The following is a 21,249-nucleotide window of genomic DNA, read 5'->3' on the forward strand; positions in this document are numbered from 1 at the left end:
CTTCTTCCAGAAGCATTTGTGTTCTGGTGACCTCACATCTCTTTAAATTTAATTCACATTTCTGTGATGTCAAATAAAGGTGAACACTTCATATGCTTATTGGCCATTCTGTTTCCTTCTTCTGTGAAATGTCTGTACAAGTTTTTCATCCTTTTTGTCTATTGGTTTGTCTGTTTTTTCTTTTTACCTGATTTTTAGGAGTTTATAAGTTTTGGATACTGATTGTTATATGTTGCAACTTTTGTCTCTCAATTTGTGGTTTGTTGTTTCACTTTCATCAAAAGATGAACACAAGTTCCTAACTTTAACGTAGTCAAACATAATTTTTTTCTTTATGATTTGCAATTTTGCATCTTGTTTAACAAAATCCTTCTCTGTTCTGAGATTAAAAAGATACTCTCTTATACTGTCTTCTAAAGGTTCTATGGTTTTGCCTTTCACGTTTGGGAATTCAATACACGTGGAATTCGTTTTGTCCATGGTGTGAGGTAAGGGTTCAATTTTTACATTTTCTCTTTTGGACAACCTGTCCCAGCATCATTTATTCAAGTCTATCTTTTCCCCACTGATTTGCCACACCACAGCTGTGATAAAGCAAGGGCCCATAGTTGTGTGGGTCTTCTTCTGGGCTCTCAGTTTTGTTTCACTGGTCTACTTATTTATCTTTGCACAAATACAACGCTGCTTTAATTATAATAAGGAAATTCCTTCTACCTCATTTCTCAAGAGCGTCTTGGCTATTAGATTTTTGTTTTTCCATATAAATTTTAGAAATAGCTTTTCAGGTCCCACAGAAACCAAACCAAACCAAAACAGTTGTGACCTTTGCCTGGAATTGCACTGTGTGTTTAATCTCCAAGTATTTTGGGATTTTCCTGTTATCTTTCTGTTATTGATTTCTAGTTTAATTCCATTGCAGTCTGAGAGCAGATATTATATCATTTCTGCTCTTTTAAATGTATTAAGGTGTGTTTCATGGTATAGAATGAGGTTTACCTTGGTGAATGTTCCATATGACCTTGAAAAGAATGTGTATTCTTCTGTTACTGGATGAAGTAGTCTATAGATGTCCATTATATCTGTTTCATTGATGGTGTTGTTGAGTTCAATTACATCCATAGTGATTTTCTGCCTACTGGACCTGTCCATTTCTGACAGAGGCGTCTTGAATTCTTCAACTATGCATCAGTTTTTACCTGATGTATTTCAGTGCTCTGTTGTTAGGCTTATACACATGAAGGATTGTTATGTCTTCCTAGATAATTGACCTCTTTATTATTGTGTAATGCCCTTCTTTATCCTTGATAACTTTCCTTACTCTGCAGTCTGCTCTTTCTGAAAATTTTTTTGAAGTATTTTTGTCTTTTATCTACAAACAACTAGCATTGTATCTGCCATAGGTAGACATCTTGGATGACCCATCCAAGGAAGGTCACTCAGTCCAACTTCATGAAGCCGATGTCCTTAGCATACTTGCAGAAGCACTGGTGGCACATGTTGAGGCCATTATTTCCAGATCAGGCCGTGCTGGTTGGAGTAGACATGGCAAGAACGAGAACCCTGGCCAAATTTCCTCCAATGTCTTCAGTAGAGCTGCTGGTGACCCATGTTGCATTCTCTTCTTTCTGAAATTAATATATGTACTCCTGCCTTCTTTTGATTAGTCTTAGCATGGTATATCTTTCTCTATCGACTTACTTTTAATGTATATGTGTCTTTAAAGTTTCTTGTAGACAACATATAGTTGGGTCTTGATTTTTGATCCTCTCTGAAAATCTCTGTCTTTCAATTGGTTCATTTAGACTATTGACATTCAAAATGATTTTTGATAAAGTAGGATTAATAGCTACCATATTAGTTACTGTTTTCAATTTTTTGTCCTTGTTTTTTGTTCCTAGTTTTGTCTTCCATTTTTCCTCTATTGTTTGTGGTTTCAATTGAGCATTTTATATCATTCCATCTTCTCTCCTTTCTTAGCATATCAATTATACTTCTGTTTAAACTTTTTTACATGGTCGGCCTAGAGTTTGCAATATACATATACAACTAATCTAAGTCTTCCTTCAAATAATTCTATACTGCTTCGTGGATGAGTCCCTTATAATAACAAAATAATCCCAATTCCTCTCTCATACCTTGCATCATTGCTATCATTCATTTCACTTATAGATAAGCATATATCTGCATAAATAATCGAACATATTGTGGTTATTATTTTGAACAAACTTTTGTCTGTTAGATCAATTAAGAATACGAAAAATAAAAGTTTTCTTTTACTTTTACTTATTCTTTCTCTGAGGCTCTGCCTTTATGTAGATTGGAGTTTCTGACCTACATCATTTTCCTTCTCTCTGAAGTTCTTGTAACATTTCTTGCAAGGCAGGTCTATTGACAACAAATTCTCTCAATTTTTGTTCATCTGAGAAAGGCTTTTATTTCTCCTTCATGTTTGAAGGATAATTTTGCAGGGTGCATAATTCTAGGTTGGTGGGTTTTTTTTCTCTCAGTACTTTCAATATTTCACTCCACTCTCTTCCGTCTTGCATGGTTTCTGAAGAGAAGTGGAATGTAATTCTTATCTTTATTCCTCTATAGGTAAGGTGTTTTTTTTCCTCTGGCTTCTCTCGGGATTTTTTCTTTATCTTTGATTTTTCTGTAGCTTGAAAACAATATGCCTAGGCGTAGTTTTTCTGGCATTCATCCTGCTTGTGGTTCTCTGAGTTTCCTGGATCTGTGGTTTGGTGTCAGACATTAATTTGGGGTAATTATCAGTCACTATTGTTTCAAATAGTTCTTCTGTTCTTTTCTTTCTTCACCTTCCAGTATTCCCATTACATGCATATTACACCATTTGTAGTTGTCTCATGGCCCTTGGATAGTCTATTCTGTGTTTTTTTTCAGTCTTTGCTTTTGGGTTTTGGAGGCTTCCATTGAGATATCCTCAAGCTCAGAGATTCTCTCCTCAGCTGTGTCCAGCCTACTAGTAAGCCCATCAAAAGTATTCTTCACTCCTTTTACAGTATTTTTATCTCTAGAACTTTCTCTTGATTCTTTTTGGAATTTCCATGTCTCTGCTGACATTACCCATCTGTTCTTGCATGCTCTCTACTTTGTCCATTAGAGCCCTTAGCATATTAATCATGGTTGTTTTAAACTCCTGATCTGATAATGCCAACATCCCTGCCATATGAGAGTCTGGTTCTGATGCTTACTGTGTATTTCAAACTGTCTCTTGCCTTTTACTTATGTATTTATTTTTTGCTGAGGAAGATTCTCTCTGAGCTATCATCTGTGCCACATAGTATTTATGTGGATCACCACCACAGCATGGCCACTGACAAGTGGTGTAGGTCTGCCTGGGGAAGTGAACCTGGGCCGCCAAAGCAGAGCGTGCTGAACTTAACCACTAGGCCATGGGGCCGGCCCCTGTTTTTTGCCTTTTAGTATGCTTGTAATTTTTTGATAGCCGGACATGATGTACCGTGTAATAGGAATAGTTGTAAATAGGCCTTAAGTAATGTGGTGGTAAGGTGTTGGGGGAGAGGAAGCATACTATATTCCTATCATTAGGCATGTCTTTTAGTGAGCCTCTACCTCTGGCCTGTGAACTTCATCTGTGCTTTTCAGTCCCCTCTCCCCCTTTAGGTGGGAAAGGATGACTAGAGTGGGCTGAAGTTGGGTATTTCTCTTTCTCTGTGTGTAAGGCTAGAACCAGCTGGAGTTGGGTATTTCCCTTCTCCCAGGTCAGTTAGGCTCTGGTTAAAGTTTCTCCTAAGTGCAGACTTTGTTAAGAACAGAATATGGGGCCAGCCCCAGTGGCCCAGTGGTTAAGTTTGGCACGCCCCGCTTTGGTGGCCCAGGTTCAGTTCTTGGGCATGGACCTACACCACTCGTCTATCAGTGGCCATGCTGTGATGGTAGCTCACACACAAAATAGAGGAAGACTGGCAACAGATGTTAGCTCAGAGTGAATCTTTCTCAGGAAAAAAACCCCCACAAAACGGAATACACTGGCATATTTCAAAATGGTTCCTTCCCCTCCTTGTGCCTGCAAGAAGCACAGGGGATTTTTCTTTGATACTCAATGTGACACCTGTGATAGAGCTCTAGGAGTAAAACTTACAAAAGTTTTACCCCCAGTGACTGGGTCCTCCCTGAATTTTTATTTCTCAGACTTATCCACACTCAGCCTCCAGGACTTTGTCAGCTACAGTTCAGTTTTCTCTCCCTCAGCACTGGTTCCTATAGAGGCTTCAACTTGGGGGTTTCTGCTCCTGTAAATGGTGATTCTCTGTAATCCCCTGTCAGTCTCTCCAGTTGTGTCAGTGGTTCGCCCTGTGACCTCACTTCTCATACAGATCTAAGAGGAGCTGACTTTTCAGTTTGTTCAGTTTTTTACTTGTTGTTAGGATGGAGAGACTACTTCCAAACTTATGTGCTGGACTGGAAACTGGAAGTCTGCAGTGAATCTTTAAATTTAAGAATGACTTCTCTTTCTACTACATTATGTATTGTTATCTAGAAACATGAAATACTCCTCCAATTATTTAAGCCTTCTTTAATATCTTTCAATAGTTTTATAATTTTCTCCATAAAATTCTTATACATCTTGCATTAGTCAGTTCAGGCTGCCATACAAAATACCACAGACCGAGAGGCTTAAACAACTGAAATTTATTTTCTCACAGTTCTGGAGGCTGGAAGGCTGAGATCAGGGTGCCAGCTTGGTTGGGTTCTGGTGAGGTCTCTTCCTGGCTTGCGATGGCCACCTCCTTGCTGTGTCCACAGATGGCAGAGAGCGAGCTTTGCTGTCTCTTCTCAGATCTACTGGATCAGGGCTCCATCCTTATGACCTCATTTAGCCTTAATTACCTCCTTGAAGACCTTATCTGTAATACAGTCACATGAGGGGAGCAGCTAGGGCTTCCACATCTGGATTTTGAGGGGGACGAAATTCATTCCTTAGGACATTGTGTTACACTTAGTCCGAAGTACTAGATATTTTTCATGCATATTATAAACGGTTTTATTTTTCTTATTACACTTTTAAGTGTTTTGCAGTAAATGAACACATAATTAATTTTTGTAGATTGATTTTCTAAGAAGGTGCTTTTATATATACAAAAGAGCATATAACAGATCTAAGAAAATTATCAAATTTCAACTTTTTTGAAAATTTTTTAATTTCAGAATCATTGCTACACAGTCACATAATCCTCAAAACCCAAGTTTACAACTGCTCATCACAAGATCCCTTATCCACATACACATTAGTTAGAGGGAAAAAATTCTATACAATGTTTTAGTAGTTACATGATTTGTAAACAAAACTGAATTAGTGAGAGCTGAAGAACTCTCAGGGTATTACACAGAGGATACCTACTCTCAAATACAAGAAGCTGGGCAATCAAGGAAAATTTCCTATTCAGTCATAGAAAAAGGCTAAAGGCATTTTATGATGCGATAAATACTTTAAGTTAGTACACAACCTACTGGGCAAATAAAATTGTTACATAGGTTGGTACCTTTGCCCTTGAATACTTGTAGTATGGTATTACCCATTTATCTGATACTTAATAATACACAGAATTTCAAGTCTGGGGGCCAGCCCCGTGGCTGAGTGGTTAAGTTCACTTGCTCTGCTTCAGCGGCCCAGTGTTTCACCGGTTTGGATCCTGGGCGTGGACATAGCACTGCTCATCAGGCCATGCTTAGGTGGCGTCCCATGTGCCACAACTGGAGGGACTCACAACTAAGGTATACAACTATGTACTGGGGGGATTTGGGGAGAAAAAGCAGAAGGAAAAAAAAAATTTCAAGTCTGGGTTTTCAAAACAGTTGCTTGATGTTTTTGAATAATGTACTCAGACTGCTTTTTCATTTATCTTTTCTCCTTTCATACAGTTTAGTGGGACTGTGCGATGCTGGAGCAATAATCCAGAATGTCCTGAATAGTGAATTCCATTGTAACACCAGATCCAGGGTAACAGCGAGCTATCAAACCTTCAAAGTGCTTGTACTGGCGTATAAATTCATCCTGCATGGAGTGCCATACCACCTATTACAAAAACGAAAATAAAAATCATTTAACTATGAATGGAAATAACACAGAGTCAAGTAGGTAGAAATAACATCAAGACATAGTCTAAGAATTTAGAACATAGTTGAGCACATAGTCATAGTTGAGAACATGCATTCTGGAGCCAGAATCCTAGCTCCTCCTACTTACAAGATTTGTGACGTTGAGTATGTTACATCACTGCTCTGTGCCTCAATTTCCTTATCTGTAAACTGAGGTAATAATAATAATGCCTTCCTATAAGTTTATTGTGAGGGTTAAATGAGTGAATGTATGTTAACTGCCCAGAACAGTGTTTGACACACTAAGCACTCATGCTATTTTAGCTGTTGTTGTATCTCCTCCAATATCCAACACAGATGTGAATATGCAAAATTATATATGGAAAAAAGACTAGTGATTAAATGAAATGCAACAATTAATGCTTAAATCTTATTTCAGATGAAAGTTTAAAAATTTCTTTATCTAGGGGCTGGCCCCGTGGCCGAGTGGTTAAGTTCGCACACTCCGCTGTAGGCGGCCCAGTGTTTCGTTAGTTCGAATCCTGGGCGCGGACATGGAACTGCTCATCAGACCACGCTGAGGCAGCGTCCCACATGCCACAACTAGAAGAACCCACAACGAAGAATACACAACTATGTACCGGGGGGGCTTTGGGGAGAAAAAGGAAAAAATAAAATCTTTAAAAAAAAAAAAAATTTCTTTATCTAAAATTGATGATGTGAAACATTGCTTGATGCCGCAGAGGACACCAAGATGAGGCAGACCAATTATCAGCATCCAAGGAATTATAATCTTGGAGTGGGAACTAACATGTAGACAACTATCAAGACAGAGTCTGATACGCACACTGACATAGCAGCTAATATTAACAGGTTACATTTATTGACACTTGCTCTATATCAGCACAGTACGAAGTGCTTAATGTACATATTATTTTATTTAAGTCTCACGACAACCTGGTGAGGGTGGATACTATGATCATCATCCCTATCTGACAGCTGAGGGAATGTATTCTTCCACAATTTTTCCTTGTAAGTCTTAAATTTCATAAATCCTCAATTCCTGTCAATTTAAGACTATTTACTGAACAGTATTACACTTTTTACTTTTCATCTTTTAGCTCATGGCATTTCTTCCACCTGGAAGCAACTCCTCCCACTTGATCTGTTAATTTACCATCTGGCTCTCAGAGGCTAACACAATGCAACACCCCCCATGTAGGCTTCCATGATGTTGAAATCAGATTTATTCTCACTCATCTCTGGGCTTTTCGGTATGGTTTATAAAGAATAAGGGCTCAATATGGGGTTTAAATCTCGCTCTACCATCCATTAGCTATGGGATCTTGGTCACATCACTCCATCTCTATAAGTTTTGATTTTCTCATCTGTAAGATGGCAATGACAATACAGAAGTGCCCACTATACAAGAGAGGTATTATTTCCGCTTTTCAAATAAGGACATTGTGGCTCAGAGAGGTTAAGTAACTTGCCCAAAGTCATGAAACTTAATCTGGAGCCAGATTATGAACCCATTTCCAACTCCAACCCTCATGCTCAGAATCACCCCACTGTACTCTACTATATTCCATTTCCTTCCTCCCCTCAAATCTAAAAAAACAAAAAAATCCCATTCCAAACAAAAGAACAACTTAATGCCTTAAAACAATAAAACAGAAATGTAAAATAAATAGGAATAGCCATATAAACATATAAATATTACTTTCTTCCTCACAATTCATTAGTGTGGTCTGTACTTTATGAAACTTTCCTCTTACATTAAAATTCGAAATCTGTAGCATTTCCAGAGGAACATTTCAGAGAAGGTAACATATGCAAGGATGTTCAAGCTAGGATGGTTACAAGGGCTCAGCGTACCTGCAGTAAGTTCTCCTCTTCACACAAATGCTTATCAACCTTCTTGTAGAGGTTGTCTAAGCCTTTTTTCACTTCCTTTCCAGGGTACTCTTTAATAACTTTACGAAGCTCTTGTTTGTTAAATGCAAGCTGATAGCTTACTTCTTCCTCTCTTATACCCTGGGCTACACGAGCTTCAACGCCTTCAAAGAAATGCTTCAAGGAAATGAAAAGAAATAATGGCTAAGAACTGCTTTTATTACCACTTAAATTTTTAAAAATCTGATTATAAAACAGTATATATTCACTTTGTAAAAAATCAGACACTGTGTAAAAGCATAAATGATAAAATAACAATCAGCTATTATCACACCACTCAGAGATAACCACTGTTAACATTTTAGATTTCTTTCTAGTCTTTTGATGTATGTAAATGAGACTATAATTTTGTTTGTTGTAGTTTCCATTTAATATTATATATGTTTTTTCCTAAGTATAAATTATAATGGCTGTATAATATTCCACCCAATCACAGAGCCATAATTTATTTATTCATTCCTCCAACACTGGATATTTAATATTTTTCAGAGTTGGCAAAGTCTACTCAGATTTTAAAAAATCTATTATAAATACAGTTTTCAGAAATATCTTCTGTACATAAGTATTTACCTACATTACTGATTACTTTTCAGTATAAATTTCTAGGACTGCAATTCCTCACTTGAGAAGTATAATTTTAAGTATTCTGAAGACTCTTCACATACACAAATTACTTCCTGAGAAAGTTCAATTTATAATTCTGTCAACAGTCTATGAGACTGCTACCTTACCATACCATCATTAGCATTATCACAATTTAAAAAACACCGCCATTTTGATGAGTGTAAAAGGCTTATTTGTTGCTTTAGTTCGCAATTCTTTGGCTATAAATGAAGTCAACCTGCTTTCACACATTTAGTAGTGTATTCAGGACCCTGGTCCATTTACATAATGGGATCTTACTGCTTTCCTTGATTTAAAAAATATCTTTACACTAAACATCTGATTTTGTTGTATTCTTACAAATATTCTTCTCAGGTTGTCTTTTAAGTATATTTGTTTTTTTAAAATGCAGTTTCATTGACTGGCATGCATTTATTTGAGCACTATACAATATGATTTAATACTGACAAGTCAAATCCTCTTATATTACTTTTCTCTAAAATTTTCTTAGCAATTATTATGTTTATTTTTCATTATTCTTTTTTTGATAACTTTTTGATAAGCCTATTCCTGGTTGCTCTTAAAATTTTGTTTCTACATAAGTTTTTAACTGATTATTGCTGACATGCAGGAAATAAATTGTTTTTCTATATATTTATTTTGAATCCTGCCACTTTACCAGAATGGCAAAATTACCAATAATTTCAACATATTATGTACAGCTAATTATAATTCTGACTCCCCTTTCCATATAATTTATTTAATGTTTCAGGTCTTATCACACTGGCTACTGTTTCCATAACAATGTTAAATAATAAAGGATCTAGCAATGTTTCTGCTTTAAATCTGATTCCAAAGGGAATGCCTCTGATGCTGCCGGTAAGTATCACGAAGGCTTTAGGTCTGAGACAGACCCTTCACCTAAAGGAGCATCTGTCTGTTCTTCAGTTTTACAAGGAATTGATTCTGCATTTGATTAAATGTGGTTTAAGTATTTCTTTGAATTGTTGACAAGAGATACGTATTTTTTATTTGACTCTAATCTCAAGATAAAAACACATAAAAGATGTCTAATCATGGTGCGGACAAAGTTAGAAAGGGCCATTTAAGCTTCCACTATGTTGCAAAGTTCTCTAAAACCATCATTTCTTATTTTTAATTATCAGACTTGCTCTGGGGAATGACAAGTCAGGAAAGAAAAGGAAAAGAAAAGCCAGTGAACAAAACAATTTTTGGTTTTATCTTGATAAAATTTTTGAAATCTTCATCTGTAGTAGGGATAAAGGTTGGCCATTCACGAGGTAAGAGTGAGAGTGTGGTATGATGGAAAGTTCACTCCCCCGCTTTACTACTTACAAGCCATCAAACCCTCAAGCAAGTTTATTCACTTTCAGTTTCTTCATTTGTAAAATGGGAATGATGCTATCTCACCCCACGTCACTGTTTACAAGAATTAAATGAAATAATGTATACAGAGCATCTAGCAGCATCTTGGCTCACTGTCGGCATCAGTGACTGAGCCCCACCTTCCTTATCCTCCTGTATCAACACATGAGCAAATTTAAGACACAAGTCTGTTATATTATTCATACCTAAACAGATGTATACAGGTTCAAAATCAGAAAAAAAATACTGAATGAAAATACACTTACGTTTAGCTTTTCAAGAGGTTGTCCTAAAGAGTAAATGACGTAAGACTGAAGGTGATCGGTGTATTTTTGTTTGGCTTCTTTTTTTTCAGCTTCTAGACATGAGATTTTCAAACGAGACAGTGTTGCAAAAATATGGTGAAAGTTTTCCATCATAACCACATCCCTGGGGGTCTTCTGGCTTTCGTTTGCTACTTTCTCCACTAAAATCAAAAGGAAAAATATCCTGATAGGAGTATGACCATATTTAGCTATATTTACATGATTGATTATTTTCATTTGTAGGTTTAAGAAGCAAGCACATCTCTGGACTTAATAAAATATATTGTATTAAAAGGCCTTCATATCCACCCAAGTCTAATTAAAGAAAACGCTATAAAACAGTTCCAAATATATATGGAAACCTAGTATATAATAAGGAATTGATTCTGCATTTGATTAAATGTGGTTTAAGTATTTCTTTGAATTGTTGACAAGAGATACGTATTTTTTATTTGACTCTAATCTCAAGATAAAAACACATAAAAGATGTCTAATCATGGTGCGGACAAAGTTAGAAAGGGCCATTTAAGCTTCCACTATGTTGCAAAGTTCTCTAAAACCATCATTTCTTATTTTTATAATAGCAAATAAATGAACACAATCATATGTACTAGGGAAAATAAAGCTAAGGGAAAAAAAAAAAACTTTGTGATAGTGTGACCTTTCTAAGAATGGCCCCAAACTCAGAAGTCATAAAGGGAAAGATGAGTAAATTTGACATAAAATTTGAAAACACTTGCACGGCAAAAAAATACCCTAAACAAAATCAATTTATAGCCTATGAGGTTGACAAAGAATAAAAAGATTGATAACATCTAGTAATATTTAGCATTGGTGCAGATATGATGGAAACTTTCAACAAGTGTTCACAGCAGTAAACTGGTACAACCTTTCCACATAGCAATTTGGCAAAAGCCTTGAGATATATCCAAGGCTTTTGATCTAGTAATTCCATTTCTAGTAATTTACCCTAAAGAAATTATTGGACAAGTATACAAAAATATACGCAGGAAACTGGGCAAATAAATGTCTATTAATAGGAGATTTGGTAAATAAATAGTGATATGTGGAATACAATACAATCATTAAAAATGATTATGGTTATCAATATTAATTGACAAGGAAAGACAGTAGGATTATAGAGTCTAGCAGGTTCCAAAACAGTATGTAAGATAAGAATTTTTATATTAAAGCGCATCTGCACGCGCATACACACACACATACCATATGCACATATACACAAGGGAGAGACATATTAAAAAGTTTGGAAGGACAAAAATTAAATGTTATCTCTGCATGACGAGACTACAAATTATCTTTATTTTCTTCTTGTTTTTAAAATCTGTTTTCTGGTTTTTGGGGGTGTGTAATGAGCATATACTACTTTACAGTCAGATAAAGCAAAGCTACTTTGAATTTTAAAAACAGTATCAGCCATACATTCAATCATGTAATTTATCTGTCTTTCTCCTAGACTTGCCTCCACTGAAAATGTTATATGTAATTGATGAAATGATTCCACTTTCTGTCAATTTTTAGCTTTTAAAATTCCTGAACATATGCAATCAGATAATTTATTTCAAATTAAACAACATGTCCACATTATTTCTGTAACTTTATTGTGGGATCTGACACAGGAAGACAGTGCATTATAGTATTTTAGCATTAATCCACCTCAAGTAACGGATGTGAAAACTGAGGCCTAAAGAAGTGAATTGATTTGCTCATGATTACACAGACATCACTGCCTATTGTCTCCAGAAGACTCCTGCTGAAAAGAAATGTAATCAGGAGGTCATCTTTTTATGTTTAAAAAAATGAATTTCAATTTTGTGTAGTACTAAGCCCATATGAGCCCCAAAATATAAGTGGTTCCTGATGAATATGAATGGGCTTTATGTACTGACTGTTTTTCAAATTCAAGAAACCTTTAATTTCAGAAAACTTAAAAAAGACTATAGAATATGAAAAATAATGAACATACCTGTTCCCCACCTTCCAAGTTACCAGAAACAATGAAAATGATCAACCAAAATATTCTTTAGAACATAACAAAAGCTTACCATTAACAAATACTCCTCTGATAAGTTTAGTATATGCTTTATCTAGATCGCCACGACGCTCAGCATTTTTAAAGATTGATTCTGCAAGTCCAGCAAATTCTTCGAATTCAGTAACAAATGGAAGAATTCCTACTTTACTCTTCTTGGAGATCTTTACTTCTTCCATTTGCCTTATTTGGTTACTCTAAAGTTAGGCAGAAAAAGCAAGGGAGAGAAGTAGCCAAGCAACTCAGAAACAACATATAATTACAACCAAATGTATACATCATAGAGGCAGGACATAATTTAGTACCTAGAACATTTTGGAGGCTCACTAATTAAAGATTAATACAATAAGGATAACTAAGAAAAACTATTTCTATAGAATAAAAAGTACACATATTTTATTTAAGAAAATGAAGTCAAGGGGAAAAATCTAAACTATTTAAAACAAGATGCAATCAAAGCTTGTGAACCTCAAGTCTTTGTTCAAAGCAAAAACAACCAATAAACATTTCTACCATTTATGAAAGATAAGCATAAGGCGATTGCCCATTCTGGGGCAGAGCAGTTATCAGAGCACACACAGGACCTCTCCAGGTTACTTCTGGTTGTGGCCAAGTTTCAGAACCAGAGCCATTTTCCAATTCTCATGTTCTGTATTTCTGGGGTATGAGAACAGAGAGGGAGAATAGGCATTTCTACTACAGATTTGTATTGTATAGTTAATCATGTATCTATTACTTATTCTAAATTAGTTCAATAAAATGCTAGTGTTTGATAGCGACAAAGTGCAAAAGGGGATGTTTCATAGAGACAGAATCCAGACATCTGTGTTCAAAAGAATCCATGGATTCAGTTATGGTTCTTCGTACTTCTCAGAGGATCTAGATCTACTCACAGTAAGAATTACACTGCTGAATACTGTTGGATTATTTTCAACTTCTACCTAAAATTTCGTTGTGGAGAGATTTTGGGGGTATAATTTGAAAACCGTTTGACACATGGATTAGAAAAGTCATTGTTTCTAGGCTGCAGGCATTAGTATAAGAAAGCCCTGCGAGTGCTGTCAACCATTTCATATTATCTTTACTACCATTCCACCTCAGCAGTATTGATAACTGCGAGGAGTAAAAATGCATGCAGTAGGGAAGGCAGTGTAAGACTGCAGGTGCTGGAACCAGGCTGTCTGGGTTTAAATACCAACTCCATCACTTTCTACCTGTTGACCTGCGGAAAGTAACATAACCTCTTGGAGCATCTCCCTTATGTGGCGGGGAGGACGTTGTGAGGATTAAATGAGGTAACGTATGCAAAGTACTATCCAAGTGCCCAGGACATAGTAAGTGCTAATCTATGAATGCTGGTCTATTGTTATTAAGCTGCATGAAGATTTTTGTTCTGTGTGGCATTTTAAATGCACTGGATACAATTATAGCCTGAATAAACTTGAACATTAATAGGAAATATTCTAATGACAGCTGTCTTCTCTGGCTTTGTAACTGGGATGGTAGAAACAGTGTATTCATTTAAGAAAAGAGCCATCCATGAACTAAATTTCACAAAAATAAAACTTCTCTCACGCTAAAGCTATGCGTATTTCCAGCTGACTGCCCAATCATACTGCCAGCACCAGAAGGACACAGAGGTCATTCAGTGTTTAACACTACAACTTTGACGCTAGCCATATATCACTACATTACTTGTCCGTCCTATGTCCATTGCAATCTGACCAAATCATACCATTTTCAAAGGTTTAAGAGAGCAAATCCACATCACTATAGTGTGAGGAATCCTGAAAAGCAAACTAAAAGCAGTGAAGAAATACATTGGACAGCAGAGTCCAGCTTGGTAGTACTCGATGCGTCAGTTATTTGCTAATTTTAGTTCTAGTTCACGCTAGGCTAGCTTTCCTGGCCCTGTTCTTTGAAAAAGACCAAATACTTTGGGCTTCGCCACCAGATGAAACAGCCAATCTCAGGTGCTGTCTGTTGCATTTTCTGCAGCCATTTGACATTCATGCTTTTGGTTCAATACACACAGACCCATTCATTATCTTCTGAAAGTATGCCCTGGGTCTTGATCTTGTCCCAAATACCAGAACATATACCACTTACTGAGCACACACAATCTACTAGATACTATGGGAAGACTCGAATTAAAATAAGAGACAGAGGGAGATGATAGGCAGCAGAGGGAACCATCCTTCCTTTGAGTGACAAGATAGATCCTTTAGAAATACATGCAATTTAGAAGAAAATATGAGTTTATACCTTTGTCTAGGTTAATTTTACTTCATTGCTCCACTACCTGTCTTGAGAGTAACAAGAATATTCTTTAATAAACTACTGTAAATTACTAAAATTACTACTACTATCACCACCACCACCATTACAAGCTATCAGTTAATAAGCTCTTATTCTGCACCGGGCAAAGTGTTAAGCTCGTCACTCGAACCCATGTCGACATCTACCGGATACTACATCCTATGCTTTTAACTGTTATGTTCTACTGCATTGAGAGGTATTACCTACAGTTATATTTTACTGATAAAAGCAACAAAGCCTTCATATTCTGGAAATGTAGAGTGTCCCCATGATCTAGTGGTCCAGATATGTCACACGGGGCTCCTTGTTTTAGCCTTTGGTAGCTCTTCCCTTTCTTTGGGTTATCAGCTTACAACCAGACCTTCCAGGTTTACCATCACCTCTGGAGAAGGTGCGGAAGGGAAGAGGATAAGCTTAAGTGGTCAAATTTCACGGGATTTCAAATATCAGGTGAAATCATTTGGTTGGGAAAGAGGATTAAAAAGCGTATTGAGGCAACTTTTGAGTTTCTACAGTCAACGTAAATGGCTTTTACAATTTCAAAAACCCAATAAATACTATTTTTTAAAAGTATAAAAAATGATATGGATTATAACTGCCTTTAATATTTTTATCTTCCATTATTTATGGATATTCAACAGCTGAATAGAACTTAGAGGTTACATGGTAGAAATATTCAAATGATACCTATCCACCTCTTCATACTAAATACATTAATAAAATGAAACTGTCTTTCAGAATCTGGTCCAGGCCAATTCATACCTACAAGCTTACCGAAACCTAATAGACAAAAATAAAGTCATTAATGATTTTTTTCCTATTAGGAGGAGGAAAACAAAGATTGCTGGAAGTTATTATAAGAAGCATTTATTCTTAAAAGACAGCAGTAGGATTATTAATTAAACCTACTGAACTAATTAAATAAATAATTCAACTAAATAATTTAAACAATCAGTTAAAATAATTGTATTAAAATAAGATTAACTAAAACAATCCTAATTTTCTCATTAGAATATATTAAAACAACAACAATAAATCCAAGTGATAGTTTCAATTGTTTCATTAACTCTACAGTTACTAATCAGTCAACCGAGATTTTAGTAACATACTGGATCTCTTAGGCAGGTGATGCCTCTATGCCACTACTCCAGAACTTGCCAAGAAACACAGTGTAGAAGGGCAACTAGCCGGCATAGTACCATCCAACTAACTGTTCATAGAAATGGCAGCCAACACTCTGCTTCAAGGCTTTGGGGGATGTGAACTGTAGAGTCCCCAATGGAAAGGTGGAAATTTCTTGATTTAAATACATTTACCTATTTTTTGCAATGATTAGAATTCTAAGTTATTTTTCTTAAAAAACTTACAATGCATTTGTCAAAGTTTCTTTTGATGGTCACCAAAACATTTCCCAATGTAGTACTTAGAAAAGAAGCAGGGTCCACATTTTGTGCAGTCCACACGTGATGACTCATTTTGACGAGCATGTAAAGGGAGTTAAAGCTATCAATTTTGTCTCCTAATGCAATGAGATTGTTCAGTTCTGGCTCAATGCAGCGAAATATTTTAATCATCATTTGGCGGATCATATCTTTCCTGTTCAGAAAACACAAATACAGAAAATTGTTACAAGCTTCAGGTGTATTCATCTTTAACTTTAATCCAGAGTATACACAAAATGAGTAAATTTGATATTTCAACTAAAAATGCCCAAATATAATGAACGAATTATTCTACAGCACTTTCCAACATAAAAATAATTTTTGAGGTTAAGTTTTATCACTCAAAATAACTTTATGTCATTTATAAAGCTGGGTCTTGAAATGTGCTTCATGACTTCTGAGAAACGCACTGCAATTCAAATGCTACTTCCTACCGGCAAACATTAAAACTGATTGTGTTTTTTTGTGATTACTAGAGCAAAGATGAGCCAAAGGGCCATACAACAGGACCAATTTTAATTCAGCAAGATGCTTGATAAGACACTGGGCACATGTCGGTGTCTCTGTGTGCCATCGGGTTACTGAGAGTCATCTGGACTCCTCACGGAGCAGCACACCTCTTTGCTCAATTTAAAGTCTTACTTTTTTCCAAAATAAACATAGATAGTAACGAACACATACTCAGATGAGACAGGCAGTGGTGCGCCAGAATTATGTTGCCGTGCTAACGTTCCTCCGTCTAGGTCCTCTGCTTCAGTCTGCAAAAATTATTCAGGACTTTATATAATAAAAGACCAACAATTTGACTAGTTTATATAGCAAAAGCCTGCCCAGTCTTAAAATTCCTAGGAGAGAATACATTATGAAAAATTATTTTTAAAGGTAGTATTACCGATAAGACTATATAATTTAGTATGCTGTTTAAGAATGTTCACGAAATGCTTTATTCTTAGGTTTTATCCAAGAATCATTGTAGGGTGAGAAATTGTGTTCGTATGTGTGCACATGAGGGGAAAGTGGGGAGAGAGAAAGTACAGGAGGCTCAGAGCGGGTGTGGGAATGGGAGGGCAGCTCAAGAAAAACCAGAAAACATCCAGAAACAACTTTCAAGAGAGAATTTTAAAAATTAAAAAAATCTCACCAATCATTCTAACAAAACTTTGGCATTTAAAAAAATGCTATCAAAAATTCTTACAGAAGCTAACAACTAAGCAAACTTACCGCCACCACCAGCTACAACAAATCCCCAACCATTTGAAACGACAATTAATTTCTCATTCATTTCATGACTGCTATTTATATCTTGGTTCTCCTTTTGAAGAAGACCTTAATTTAAAAATTGCTCTATTTGTATTGTGCTTTCCAGTTCTTTGAAAGATTATAGTAAATCTCTCAGTTTATTTTCTTACATTTATGCCACTTAAGAGGCATGCTGAACAGGCATTATTATACCCATTGCACAGATGAGGAAAACCAGGGATTAAATAATTGCTGTAAGGTCTCATAGCTAGTTAGTAACAAAGTCATAACAAAGATTCAGATTTCAAATCTCACCATATTTTTTCTTCCTTTTTTTTTTTTTGCTAGACCATGGTACATACACTCAAACATTTTTTTTAAATTTTATTTTTTTCTTGATTAGTACTAAAATGCTAAAATTGCTTTTTAAATGTTTTTTGCCAAGTAAATTCAGACATTTTTTCCCTTCACTAATTTAGAGAATGTTTAGGTCTAAGACAGGCTGGAATATTAATTTAGATGCCCAAACTCTAACTACTACTGTTTTTATCTTGTGGATAATAAAATTATTGACAAAAATTAATGACAAAGATTATTTTAAAAATCCTTACATTGTATAGTCTTTCTTTTTCTGTTCTGGATATTGAAATTGTGACAACACATTAATTAGAATAATTATGCTACAGATCATAAATACTAGCCAATAAATAACTGTGAGCCATACCATACTTCCAGGCATACTTTGATGTTGCTGTAGTTTGAAAAATTTACTTATGAAGTCCTGTTCTGCCAGACACAGAGGTTCCAGTTCACTTAGCACCTGTTCAAAGATCTGAAGAAAACCAAAATGATCCAATAATGAAAGAACTGCACCAAATGCTTAAAATAACATTCCACATTTAATTCCTTTCTCTGCAGGGACCATATATGCTTTATCTATAATCTCAATAGAATCCCAAAAACAAACTCTTCCAAGACTGACAGGACCATGCAGTACTGTCAGAGCATAAGAGGGCCAGAACATATCTAAAATAAAACTCACAACAATTATTCACTTGAAATCTGAAGAGAGGAACACAGAGATAAAGTTTTTTTTTTCTGCTGAGGAAGATTAGCCCTGAGCTAACATCTGTTGCCAATCTTCCTCTTTTTTTTTTCTTTTGGTTGAGGAAGATTAGCCCTGAGCTAATATCCGTGCCAATCTTCCTCCACTTTATATGTGTGTCACCACCACAGCATGGCGAGATGAGTGGTGTAGATCTGCGCCGGGGATCTGAACATACAAACCTGGGCTGCCCAAGTGACGTGTGCCAAACTCAACCACTAAACCATGGGGCCAGCCCTGAGATCAACTTTTTAAACTTATTTCATGCATTGCAGAGAATAATTTAGCTTCATAAAAGCTGTTATTTCCTCTTTACTCTATAGTTGCTCAAAGAACTTAGATTTAATATAGATGTAAGCACTTTATGATTTATAAAAAAGTTTAATAAAGCTGTCATGTCATTTAATTGATACTTTATATTTTAGTTGCCATTTGACTAGTAGTTTTCTCAGATCCAGAATTAGAAAGTAAGATATGGTTAATTAAGAAGGCCAACAGAGCCCAAATCTTGGAACACACTTAAAGCAATAGCAAACTGCTATTTTTTACCTTATCAAATTTGGTTCTGTCGGCAACATCGAGATCAGAGGCAGACATGTTCCCCATATCCAGCAAGGAAGACGACTGAGATCTGCGATTCCCTGAACTCTGAACGCTGAGTTTATTTAGACTAGAAGTAGATCCAGTTAATTTCCCAGAACTTCCATGAAGACCTAAGAAATAGTAAAACTTTGAAAGTTGTGACTTTCGTGAATAAAGGATCCATAGCATAAACCAGGGCTGCCGTCCACTGCCTTGGTCTTCCAGGGCTCATACTAGCTAGTGCACAAATCTACTGCATGGGATGGTTGTAGAGTGTCCTCCTCTTTCATTAACATTTGTGTCCTATTCTCGAGCACACTGTAAAGAGTAGTGAAACTATGCAGATCCGTAGAACAGGACTGAAAGGGATCCTAAAGATCACATAATCTAGCCCCGGCCCAGCCTCACCATAAAGATAAAGCTGCCTGATGCTATCTCTAGACGAAAGTAGATGAGGATTTCTTTCCCATTCAAATGACATGAACACAGATGAAGGTCACGGATCCCCTAGTGTGCAAGCTAATAGGACTTTGTGATATTTTTGAAGAAAATTGCCACATTCCAATATGACTCGCCTCCACATTAAATCAACATTATTAGGTTGAACTACATGAAACTGCTAATACTTGATCATTCTTGCCCTACAAAAAGAGTGAACTACATTCAGTTCAACTTACTACACTCCTGAACCCAGAAACTCCGCTTTTACAGTAAATGAACTGATTAACTACAGTTTTTAAAAAACGAAACAAAATGAAGAGAAAAAAACCACGTTGAAAATTTGTTATATTTAAAATACAAGTAAAATATAGTACATACATCATTAACTATATTAACGCAGGACACCTGTGTTTAGATATAAACATAGGTATCATCACAGTTGTGAGGAAAAATGAGAAGAATATGGTTGGACAATATCCTGTGTACATCAAAGAATTAAGGATTCTATTTTTACAAGAAAATGTGATATTTTTATTCAGAATGAAATATAAACAATAACTTTTTTTATTCTTGAATATTTCTCAGTTAAACCTGTATTATTTGCTGATGGTCAGAAGGGGCAAATGAAGATATAATAAGGACAATTAGAGACAAACTGGTTTCATTATGCAAAATCTGACCATATCTCTAAGAATTTTTTATAGTTTCTAAACACAGCCTGAAAACAGAAGTATAATGGTTAAGCTTTTCCACAAATTTCTGACTACCCACCATATATTTTTAACGATATTACATATTTCTTGTAGCCATACCACGACCATCACATTGGTTTTCTTTCACCAATACCTGGCAACTCAGAGTGATCAGCATTTTTGGTGTAACGTTTTTCAAGACAAATAACTAATTTCTAGACAGTAAACGAACATGCATCGAGAATACCTACTAATACACTAAGCATACTCACTCTCTGTCTCCTGTTTGACAGCACTTTCTTTTCGAGGCAGTGTAGCTGTGATGGATTAGGTTGCAAGCATCAAAGACAAAGACAAGTTAATAAACTGCAATTTGCACAAACCATGCACAAGAGGAAGTTAAAGCTCTAGTTTAAGACACATGCAAAGAACCATGAGCATCAAGTAACGAGAGATGCAACATATGTTTAGTTGGTCAGCTACTGTTTGAAAGATTATATGAGAGAAAACACTTTACTAGGCTTTTAATGTATTGTTTTTACTCAAATATTCAGGCAAAAATACCCATATTTGTAAATCCCCCCCATTTTTTAAATAATTTTTTTTTTAAGTTCATGAAGCTGATAAATTTAAAAGACTACATTTGCAAGTTTTGGTTCTGAAGAAAAAATAGTTCAAATGAATAATTTAAAACAGCAGAAATTTATTAGAATAAAGTTGTAGATTTAGACATTAAATGCATCAACAACCTGGCATTCCCTGGAAACTCCTGAAATGCATCTCCACTGTACTAAATAGTTTTATACTACTTCTGATAAAAAAATTATGTGAGTGGGGCTTTAAAACCATTTTAAAAGATCAAGCTGAACTACTTAGTTACTGGCTTTGTGAACACCTAGAATGAAAGACATTATCAAAATACTCATCATCAGGAGATGGGTGGATGGAAGGGTAAAGCTGAGGGAACAGGTTTAATACAGGAATTTGAGCTCTTTTAGGGTTATTTGGCATTTCTTTTATTCTAAAACTTCACTCTATATAATATTTA

The 21,249-nt window shown here is 35.7% G+C and overlaps 1 protein-coding gene and 1 pseudogene across 18 annotated transcripts in view; both read right to left on the reverse strand.

Moving 5' to 3' along the window:
- Nucleotides 1–1,436: 1,436 nt before the first annotated feature.
- On the reverse strand, nt 1,437–1,608 carry LOC123284337 (small ribosomal subunit protein uS14-like; annotated as a pseudogene).
- Nucleotides 1,609–5,158: 3,550 nt separating this feature from the next.
- The window catches only part of EXOC1 (exocyst complex component 1), a 54,298-nt gene continuing 38,207 nt past the window's right edge, over nt 5,159–21,249 (reverse strand). For 11 of the 18 annotated variants that reach the window (XM_070505818.1, XM_044766026.2, XM_070505825.1 and 8 more), the window contains 8 exons: nt 19,036–19,199; nt 18,106–18,213; nt 16,824–16,900; nt 16,068–16,296; nt 12,395–12,578; nt 10,293–10,492; nt 7,960–8,154; nt 5,159–6,058 (listed from right to left, as the gene is read on the reverse strand). In XM_070505818.1, coding sequence (XP_070361919.1) covers nt 5,906–6,058; nt 7,960–8,154; nt 10,293–10,492; nt 12,395–12,578; nt 16,068–16,296; nt 16,824–16,900; nt 18,106–18,213; nt 19,036–19,199 — 1,310 coding nt within the window. In that variant the 3' untranslated portion in view covers nt 5,159–5,905. Of the gene's footprint in view, nt 6,059–7,959; nt 8,155–10,292; nt 10,493–12,394; nt 12,579–16,067; nt 16,297–16,823; nt 16,901–18,105; nt 18,214–19,035; nt 19,200–20,473; nt 20,519–21,249 lie in introns of all 18 variants that reach the window. The other 7 variants (XM_044766024.2, XM_070505814.1, XM_044766022.2 and 4 more) reach the window with 1 other exon arrangement.

Source organism: Equus asinus, chromosome 3, assembly GCF_041296235.1.
Source record: "Equus asinus isolate D_3611 breed Donkey chromosome 3, EquAss-T2T_v2, whole genome shotgun sequence".
Lineage (NCBI taxonomy): Eukaryota > Metazoa > Chordata > Mammalia > Perissodactyla > Equidae > Equus > Equus asinus.